The 11,049-nt window shown below is 37.6% G+C and overlaps 1 protein-coding gene across 1 annotated transcript; it reads right to left on the bottom strand.

Moving 5' to 3' along the window:
* Positions 1-4,830: 4,830 nt before the first annotated feature.
* On the bottom strand, positions 4,831-6,835 carry LOC140861479 (uncharacterized). The gene is made up of 8 exons (XM_073264503.1): positions 6,706-6,835; positions 6,486-6,615; positions 6,251-6,398; positions 5,929-6,054; positions 5,677-5,856; positions 5,502-5,580; positions 5,014-5,387; positions 4,831-4,956 (listed from the first exon to the last, which is right to left on the bottom strand). The coding sequence occupies exons 1-8, from the start codon at positions 6,833-6,835 to the stop codon at positions 4,831-4,833; spliced, it is 1,293 nt and encodes a 430-aa protein (XP_073120604.1).
* Positions 6,836-11,049: the final 4,214 nt, after the last annotated feature.

The raw sequence follows: 11,049 nt of genomic DNA, 5'->3' as shown, positions 1-11,049 counted from the left end.
AGGGTCGCGCTCCATCACGTCTAGTCCTGGTCATAGTCCACAACTCTCGGCATATACTGGACCTGGTATCCCGATGAAAACCCATCATCACAAGCCTCAACCTAACAAAGGTCAGACAGCCTACTATTCTCAAGGAAACAACCTAGAACAAAGTTCAAATGTTCTAAACCGAACAATACCCTTAATGCCTATAGATGAGTCCACTCATCGCTGGCACTAACATAGTCCACTGACTAACTAGGTCAATCCTAGAAAAACTCCTAGACTAACCGCAAGTCAAACATTCACAGTTGGACCACTCAAATCCCATGAGCTGCAATAGTTGAACGCTAATCAACTAAATCCAATCCAAACTTCCGCACAATCATGCAATCATCCACGAATTGCTGGATAAATAAAACAAGTATCACTTATTTCAAGTTATGTACAATTCTCTTTATTACAATCTCATGTAATACATATAGTATTCAAAATACAATGAAATGTACAATCGAACTTGAAATGATACAACCATAGTATGATGATTCATTACAACTGAAATACTGTTTACAACTACAACGATACAGTATTTAAATCCTCGTACTAGTCTTCGTTTCTTGAGAATGAAGCTTTTAATCGACACACGCATCGATACAAGCATACTCCCGACCAAGTATCTCTACATGTCCTCCTATGAAGAACTCTGGAGAAATGGTTCGTGATAGCTAACCAGCTATGCTCTGCTTCAGTGCATGTCAGTCGACCCCTTCTGCTCACGATCTACCATCAGCGTTCTTCTTGTAACCATATCATGCTTTTGAACATGAAGTTTCCCATGTGCCTACCGAACGCATCGATACAAGCATCCCGGCAAAACTATGTTCCGCATGAAAATCTCTCCAACTACGACTGGAGAATCTTCAGAGTAGTGTCATCATGGTAATGACTGTACAGATGCAAGCATCAAGTAAGTCCCCACCAATCCTCTGCCACTGCCACTGCCACTGGCATCCGGTACTCGATCCAAAGCTAGGATCCATATGAGTAGAAGTCTTGAAAAATCGGACACGATCCATTACTCCTGTCCACACTTGCTGGAATCCCATAAGCCAGATCTTCAGAAATCCTGCCGATGATGATAGTCTCTGCGCAAGCTAATTGCCGCATCATCACCCCTTCCAAGGTCTAATCAATCCTATAAGGATAACCCAAATTAAGTCTTATTACTATATCCCAAGTCTCTTGCATGTATATGCTCTGATACCAATAAATGTAGCGACCCTACCCGGATCCGCTACCTAATCAAAGTTAAGAGCATAATTAAACATGCATTAAATAAATCGCTGCGGAAGACTTAAATAAAAACAGACCGGTAGAATACAACCGGTTAAACCAATTCGATTTATACAACCAAATCGAATAAATAGCCTAAAGGCAAAACCTACAGCTAATCTTGCTGTCTTCACTGGTCACTGGCTACTCCAAGCTCCGGGTGCTCAATCCTGCACCTACACCTGCCCCGTCGAATGGGGTGTCCAAATACACAGAAAAGACTGGACGTAAACTCTAAGCTCAATACGAAAGCACTGGGTAAAACATACAAATATGATGCATGCCAATGATAGGGTATCCATATCTGGGATAACTGTATATAACTGCTCAGTAATGGCGCCTAGGGCATGAGTGGTACAACTCGGGTAGCAAACCCTGTGTACACTGCTCATTCTTATAGGACGTGGACTGTGTCCCCAGATGCTAATCACCCATGACCCGTCAGTCACTGGGCACTAGACATCACTCGTCCAGACAGGGCTGAGCGGCCCTACATAGCTCATCTCACAAGATGAACAGGCACAATATGATATGCACATGCTGCATAATAATATGACACACAAATGCAACATATAAGCATGCAAAACCCGCTGGCTATCTCAGTCTGTACTTACGTACCTTACTACAGGCAGTTCCTAGCAGTCCCACTCTAGGTTCCAAGCCTATATCAGCTCTACAATGCAAATACCCATGCATCAATAATTAAGCTCTAAAAGCCTTAATTAAGCTATTGCATACTCCTAAATAATTTAAGGAGACCATAGCTATACCTGCGTCCGTCGTCAGCCCGCTGATGACAATTGCCTCAAAACTAGGCCACAGCTCCGCTACGACGCCTGGATCGCTATGTCACTTTCGGATTCCCAATAGGATGCCTAGAACTCCCTAGATCTAAGTTAGAAGGCTTAGGAATCAGAGAGAAGAGAGGGAAAGGTGCACTTGAAAATGAAATCTCGGCCCCCTATTTATAGACAAAGTTCGGAGCCTTCGAACCCGGTTCGGAACGTCCGAACACAATCGGAACCTCCGATCCCACCTTCGGAGCGTCCGATCGCCCAATATTACGTCAATCATGACGTCACTTTGCTGACGTCAGCGATGACACATGCCCTGGTCCCGATCGGAACGTTCGATCTCATCGACGGAGCTTCCGATCCACTTCGGAGCCTCCAATCCTGAGTTCGGGTCCTCCGATCCAGTTCGGAGCCTCCTGACTTGGTTCGGAGCTTCCGAACCCTCCGAATCCTCGGGACCTTCCCGGCTATTTCCGAGTGTCTTGAATCCATTTATGGACTCCGTTAACCCATTTGAAATTTTTTTTATCATGTTTTACTTAATCTAAACATGATTATACGATGAATATACTCATTAATCGCTAATTCTGGATACGGGTCACTACAAACCCAATACAAGCGATTAGATTTAAATTCAAGGTAGCATGAAAACTAGTAAAACTGATGAATCTAGACAACACACACACAAGCGAATGTATTTAGCCTAGTCAATTGTTGTTCCTACAATTTAATAAAATCACAAGAGGACGATTATTAATTGCAGTTGTTTCGCAAATTAGTTGATTCAAACAATTACAAATTTGAATTCTAATTTAGTAGTATATTGTATAATGAAATCCTAAGATGGTCAATCCGAAAATCTCACATACAAGCATAACAATCGATTCCAAACAACTCTCGATACTCAAATAAAATCAAATAATGAAAATCAAAATCTCCCAAATAAATAAATTCAAGGATTCGTCTTCCTCAACCAAGTTCTAAAACTTAGCCAACAATATTCATGAATTTTATAGAAAATTTAATGAAATAAAATTAAATCTAAGAAAAGAGAGAAGAAACCTAGCCGCCAAGAGAGTTCGTCAAGCTTTCTAAGCCTCCAAGTCTGATGATATGATGGGTAAAAATCGGAATAAAATTCTTAAATATAGACTAGAGTCCTCAAAATAAAAATTTCCTTTTTCTGAATTTTTTTCCGAACTGTGCCGCTTGCTCGATCCGCTGAAGTTGACGGATCGAGCCAGAATTTCTTTGTCCAAATATATTTTTTTCCCGTAGCACAGGTCTCACTCGATCCGTCAAAATTTACGGATCGAGCGAGCAAGTTTATGTCCAGCGCGCAACGTTTTTGAAAAATTTATATCTCAAGATCTAGCCATCGGATCGAGCTCAAATTTGGACAGTAGCTTCAAAACATCTTAATATTTATTTTTCACAATGAATATCGGATTTGAAGATTTCTAAAATTAAAAATGATTTTTTGATCATTGCTGTTCCGTAATTCATTCTTGCGCAATAGCTTTTCCATATTTTCCTCTCAAATTCATCTACCCTTTGTTCATTCTCCTTCTTCTCCTATATCCAACCAAAAACAATAATTAGGAACTATAAAATGAATTAAAGCAATGAAAATTCTCCTAATCATATCAATTTAACCCAAATAACCATAATAAATTATTGTCACTTCAAACTCCCCCATACTTAAACCTTTGCTCGCCCTCGAGCAACACAAAACCAAAAACAAGTTCGAGTTCATATTTCATAACAAAAATAACCATGATTTCCACAATTGTGCCTCAGGAATTAACTCAATGCATGATCAAGAAAGGCGTTAAAATGCTAACAGAACAAGTTTAATATCCAGACATTTCAACTAGAGATATAGCCCCAAGCATGTGTGTGTGTGTGTATGGTCATTAGCAAGTGTCATGCACACTCCACAGATCCATTCAATGTAAAACCCCACAATAGCTCAAGTTGCACACCAACAAATCAAATTAAACCATTGAGAAGTTTTATAGTCTTTTCACATGTCCGAGTAATTGCACCCGGTTATCCTCAACTCCATACATTCTCTCCATATTTATCTCTTGGAATTTGTAGGACTAGAATTTCAATCCTCATTCCAATGCCTCCCCTTACCTTACTAACTCCATTCTTTTTTTTTTCCGATTAAGATAAAAAGGGAGGTTGATAGGCTAGCGACTTCCTAAGACTATCACAAGGCTCACACGACCTTCACTATGTCATATACAATTCGCAAGCCATGACTCATGCGTGCTAAAGAATATTCAAGAACCATATCAAAGTTTAATTTGCATTGGAGATCAAAGTGTTCCAAGATTAGCAAATCATCTATTTTCAAAAGCATGCATGTCATCAATTAGATATCATCATGGGCTAGTGAATTTCAACTGTCAAATTCATCACAAACTATGAGCTCTTAATTTTTTATTTTTTTTATCAAAAACACGGCTAAATTCTCTTAATGACTGGCTAAGTCCGCTCCCCCATACTTAAAATCTTATATTGTTCCCAATGTATGAAAAAATGAAAAAACAAATAAATAAATAAATACTAAGAATGAAAAGAAATACTCCCCTTGGGTTGCCTCCCAAGCAGCGCCTCTTTTTACAATCGTCAGCCCGACTGTATGCTTCAGTTGTTCATGGTGGTTTATATCTGGTTCTCTTGTCCACCTTCACCCATTTGAGAATTTTCATAGTTATTTTCTGTCTATGCTTGTTCTGCTTTGATTTCTTGATATCCCCGTTTCTTGACTACTTCTTCCCTTTTCCTTAGGCATTCCTTTCGCTCGATCTGGAGGAATCTTTGACTTAGTTTGAGGTGCCTGCAATTCAAAGAGAAAAATTTTAGCATTAGAAATTTTAGCAGGTCTTGCCATTACTTCCTTTAACTTACCCTCATTCACATCTTTCATGTGCTCTTGTGACAAGTGATCATTGACATCAGTATGGTTAACAACACTTTCACAACTAGGAATTTTCAGGGTATCAAAAATATGAAACTTAACAATCTCCCCATCAAACTCCATAGTGAGAGTGTCATTGTTAACATCTATGATAGATTTCGAAGTTTTCAAAAATGATCTTCCTAACAAAATTGGACTATTCAAATCATTATTTTTTATATCATGCACATAGAAATCAGCAGAAAAGACCAAATTACCAACTTGCACAAAAACATCCTCTAACACACCCCTAGGATGAATAGTAGATCTATCAGCCATCTGGATAACAATTTCAGTTTCATTCAAAGGTTCTAGTTTTAAAGAAGCATAAACAGAGTATGGCATGACATTGATCGATGCTCCTAGATCTAACATGATCTTCTCAAGCTGAACATCTCCTATTTTACAAGGAATCAAAAAAATACCTGGATCCTTGCATTTTGTAGGTACCTGTCTTTGAATGATAGCAGAAACCTGTTCTCCCAGTTCTACTTTTTGCCATCCCTTCAGTTTTTGTTTTCTTTTAGCAGTACATAATTCTTTTAAAAATTTAGCATAGCAAGGTACTTTTTTTATAGCATCTAACAATGGAATATTTACCTCACATCTACGAAAAGTTTCATACAAACCCTTAATTCCTTCAACCTTCCTAGACTCTTTCAATGCCAGGGGAAAAGGGGCTACAGGTTTATACTCAGAAAGAGGAGGAAACTTACCTCTTGGTGTGTCTTCATGATTAAGCTCATTCTCCTCTACCTTGGATTTATCCTCATCTTCGTTCTGTAGTGGTTATTGCACCACTTCCTCACGAACCTTCAACTCTCTTCCACTCCTCAAGGTGATTGCACTCACATTCTCCTTTGGATTCACCATTGTCTGTGATGGTAAGCTGCTAGAATTTTGTGCCTCCAACATGTTAATGGCAGTTGCCAACTGCCCCACTTGAGTGTTCAAGTTTTGGATACTTGCTCGAGTTTCCTGTTGAAAATTCAAAGTGTTAGTTGCAAGATCCTTAACTATATTTTCTAGAAACTCACCTGGCGTTGGAATTTGAGGACGCTGTGGTTGTGGAGGATACTGTGGCCTGTATGCTTGATTATTCGATTGATTCACTAGAGGTGCAGGCTGGTTCATTGCAGGATTTCATATCTGAAGTTTGGATGATCCTTCCAACCTGGATTGTATGTATTCGATTAAGGATCATAATTTCTCTGTGGTGGCCCTTGAAATCCTCCTGCTGCATTAACTTGCTCAGTAGATCCCTCTTGAAGTGTGGGACACGTGTCAGTTGCATGTCCCTTTGCAGTGCAAATTCCACAAACCTTCACATTCTATCCATTTCCCACAGCCATTTGACGCACAAGAGACATCAGTTCAATCAATTGTTGCTCAAGAGAAGAGACATTTACCTCGCTATTTTTCTTGGGTGCATAATCACTTCTGTTGGTTCCAAATTGCGAAAATTGACAGCCATATTCTCGATCAAATTCCTTGCTTGGATTGGAGTTTTGTCCATGAAAACTCCTCCACTGGCCGCATCTAGCATACTCCTGTCATGGGTTAACAAACCTTCATAGCAATATTGAATTAACAACTTTTCACTTATCTGATGTTGCGGAAAACTAGCACATAGCTTTTTGAATTGCTCCCAGTATTCATGAAGTGATTCCCCTGTATATTGCTTGATCCCATATGTTTTCTTCCTGATATTTGCTGCTCTGGAAGCTGGGAAATATTTTTCCAGGAAGATCCTCTTCATCTCAGTCCAGGTCGTGATGGATCCAGAGGGTAAGTAATACAGTCAATCCTTAGCAGCACTCTTCAAAGAGAAAGGAAAGGCTCTGAGTTGGATCTGCTCCTCTATGACTCCATGGGATTTCATGCTCGTGCAGACCACATGGAACTCCATCAGATGTTTGTGGGGATCCTCACCTGCAAGACCATGGAAAGCAGGCAACAAATGTATTAGCCCAGATTTTAATTCAAAAGTGGCATTAGATTCTAAAGTTGGGAAAGTAATGCATAGGGGCTGTTGATTAAGATCAGGAGTACCCAGTTGTCTCAAACTCAGATTGGCGTTGTCAGCCGTTGCTCCTCTAAGATCCTCAACCAAGCGCTCGTCCTCTTCTTGACTCCTACGAGCTTCTCTCCTTTGTTTATGCAAAGTTCTTTCTATCTCCGGGTCGTATGGAAATTCTTCTTCCAAAGAGTCACCTGAAAGCATGAACAAACCCGAGAAGCACTGGGGGAAAGAATAAAAATAAATAAATAAATAAATAAATAAAATAAAAATAAACACAAATAAATTAAACGCCCTTCCCCTTCAACGGCGCCAAAATTTGGTAACTCTTAGTCGTGTCGCGTCCAAATTATCCAACTCAAATCAGATAAATAAATTCTGTAGTAGTGCGAGTAGGGATCGTTCCCATGAGAAAAGTGAAATTTATTGTGTTCTTAAAAATTACTAAATAAAATAAAGGGGTTTTGTGAGTTTAAATTAACTACTAAAAATTTTAAAGCAATTTATAATGAAATTCTATCAACTATCATGCAAGATTAAATTATAACGAAGAAATCAATGAGAAACAATTCTTGGTATTGGTCGACTACACCCTTGAAATTATTCATTCGATCATCGATTATCTAAAAATAATTAATCTTGATTGAATATTCACCATTGAAAACTTAATTCCTGTTTCACCTTAATCTTAGTTAACTAGACACAAATGTTCTAAATTAACCCTTACCAATGAATTAACCCAATACAAGCGATTAGATTTAAATTCTAGGTAGCATGCAAACTAGTAAAACTGATGAATCTAGACAACACACACACAAGAGAATGTATTTAGCCTAGTCAATTGTTGTTCCTACAATTTAATAAACTCACAAGCGGACGATTATTAATTGCATTTGCTTCGCAAATTAGTTGATTCAAACAATTACGGATTTGAATTCTAATAAGCAGTAGATTGTATAATGAAATCCTAAGATGACCAATCCAAAAATCTAACATACAAGCATAACAATCGATTCCAAAAAACTCTCGATACTCAAATAAAATCAAACAATGAAAATCAAAATCTCCCAAATAAATAAATTCAAGGGTTCGTCTTTCTCAACCAAGTTCTAAAACTTAGCCAACAATATTCATGAATTTTATAGAAAATTTAATGAAATAAAATTAAATCTAAGAAAAGAGAGAAGAAACCTAGCCGCCAAGAGAGTTCTTCAAGCTTTCTAAGCCTCCAAGTCTGATGATATGATGGGTAAAAATCGGAATAAAAGTCTTAAATATAGACTATAGTCCTCATAATAAAAATTTCTTTTTTCTGAATGTTTTTCCAAACTGCGCCGCTGGCTCGATCCGCTGAAGTTGACGGATCGAGCCAAAATTTCTCTATCCAAATATAATTTTTACCCGCAGCACATGTCTCGCTCGATCCGTTAAACTTTACGGATCGAGCGAGAAAGTTTCTGTCCAGCGCGCAACGTTTTGAAAAATTCATATCTCAAGATATAGCCATCGGATCGAGATGAAATTTGGATAGCAGCTTCAAAACTTTAACTTCAGTCTGAATGGTGAAGATCGGATTTGAAGATTTCTAAAATTAAAAATGATTTTATGATCATTGCTGCTCCATAATTCATTCTTGCGCAATAGCTTTTCCATATTTTCCTCTCAAATTCATCTACCCTTTGCTCATTCTTCTTATTCTCCTAAATCCAACCAAAAACAATAATTAGGAACTATAAAATGAATTAAATCAATGCAAATTCTCCTAATCATATCAATTTAACCAAAATAACCATAATAAATTATCACCACATCAGCATTCTTTCAAAAATCATATCTGGAGTTCTAGCCGTTGGATCGGGCTGAAATTTGGATAGAAGTTACATAACATATTATACTTAATTTTGAACAGTGGATATCGGATTTGGATTCTCTAAAGTTGGCAATACTTTCTGGACAATTGCTGCTTTGTGATTGCTTCTTTCGCCTCTTCTCGGTACTTAAATTCCAATCCTTGCATATCACAAAAACAACAAATAAATACGCATAAAATCGCTCGATACATCACAAAAGCCAAGTCAAATCATATAAAAATTAAGTGCATAAAATGCACTTATCAGACACTTTAGCTTGTCCATTGGATTGAGGATGATATGCAGTTGAAACCTTGTGTGTCACATGATATTTCTTCAATAAGCTTCCCACTGTCCGGTTGCAAAAATGGGTACCTCTATCACTAACGATTGATCTTGGAATCCCAAACCTGGAGAAAATATTATGCTTGACAAAATCTGCAACCACCTTAGAATCATCAGTCCGGGTGGCTTTAACTTCCACCCACTTTGAGATATAATCAACAGCAAGTAATATATAAATATACCCAAAAGAGCTAGGAAACGGTCCCATGAAGTCGATGCCCCACACATCAAAAATTTCACAAACAAGAATGGGGTGTTGAGGTATCACTTTGCATTGGGATATGTTACCCAAATTTTGACATTGATTGCATGACTTGCAAAAAAATAGGCATCTCGAAACAAGTACGGTCAATAGAATCCACAATCTAATACCTTTCTTGTCGTTCTCTTGGCTCCAAAATGACTTCCACAAGCATAAGAATGACAAAATGTAAGGATAGGAATTACCTCGCCTTCAAGAACATACCTTCTTATCACTTGGTCTGCGCAATGCTTCCATAAGTAAGGATCATCCAATACATAGTACTTGACGTCACTTTTGACCTTATCTTTTTGAGCTCTAGAAAATCAAAGGGTAACCCATCAGTAACCAAATAATTAACGATATGTGCATACCAGGTGTTGCGAAATTTACGCTTGCAAGCGCACGGTTGTCAAGTTTTAATATAATGATGAATAGAGTGTCGATCCCACGAGGAGTAATATGAAATATTCAATACTTGTAATTAAAATAGTCCTAATTTTATTTAGAAAATTAAACTTTAAAGATTTGCTGGAAAATTAAAGAAATAGTAGAGTTTATCAAGCACACGCACACACAATTTCTTAAGAGATTATCAATCAAAGAGAAATGGTCTAGAGATTTTGATTTCACCTGATCTCAACAATATTCATTCCTAAATAATTTATTACATGAATTTCTTTCAATTAATAACCAAGAACACTTAAATTATTCTATTTCCCTCTCCCGAGCAACAAATAGATTGTATATATTACAGTTCAATTTCAATATCCCTATTAAAAATCTAGCTTTATTGATATGTGTAGAACGATGTTCCTTAAAGGTTCTATTAACGTTATATACTCTCCCGAGATATATAAACAATTAACAATATAGTTTCTATTGATCCTATTCAAAATCCCCTCTCCCGAGTGCCGGATTCCGAATAAATATAAAAAATCAATTTATGACTAGAAAATTGAAAAGACATTCAATTCTAGAAACACAATTAATCTAGAGAAATTCAATTCATTAAAATTAAAGATTCATGAATATGTCTCAACCAAGCTACGTCAACCTCTAGACTAGAAAAGTTTAGTTCATACTCAAATTCAAAACAAACCAAATCATGTTTAATAATCCAAACATAATTTGATAATCAAAAGAAGATAAAAGATATAATAACAAAGTCGTAGTCTCTCTTCCATGTCCGATTGAAAAGCTACGTCTTAAATTCCAAGTATTCTTCAACGCTTGATCACAAAAATCTCACAAAATTATTTTCTCAAAAGTATTGTGTGTATAGCGGATGATAGATGCCCATATGACCCAGAAAAACTCCTTTTATATGCCCTAAAAATTTTCCAAAATAAGCCCAAGAAAAACCCAAAAGTTTCCATAAAAAGTCGGACACTTCAATTATGATCTTGCGACGGCGTGAGCGCTCAGTAACCTGCGCGGGCGCGCCTTCTTCACGCTGAATCATTCTTCAAAATTTCCAAAACGCGCGAGCGCGCCTAAGATCGGCACGGGCGTGC

This window comes from Henckelia pumila, chromosome 4, assembly GCF_033568475.1.
Source record: "Henckelia pumila isolate YLH828 chromosome 4, ASM3356847v2, whole genome shotgun sequence".
Lineage (NCBI taxonomy): Eukaryota > Viridiplantae > Streptophyta > Magnoliopsida > Lamiales > Gesneriaceae > Henckelia > Henckelia pumila.
This window is presented reverse-complemented; position numbering and strand designations above follow the sequence as displayed.

Coding starts and splice junctions, on each gene's coding strand:
- LOC140861479 (XM_073264503.1), bottom strand. CDS start 6,835: ATGAAGAGGATCTTCCTGGAAAAATATTTCCCAGCTTCCAGAGCAGCA. Junction 6,616..6,705: donor GGAGCAATTCAAAAAGCTAT/GTGCTAGTTTTC, acceptor GGAGTATGCTAG/ATGCGGCCAGTGGAGGAGTT. Junction 6,055..6,250: donor ATCGAATACATACAATCCAG/GTTGGAAGGATC, acceptor AATTTTCAACAG/GAAACTCGAGCAAGTATCCA.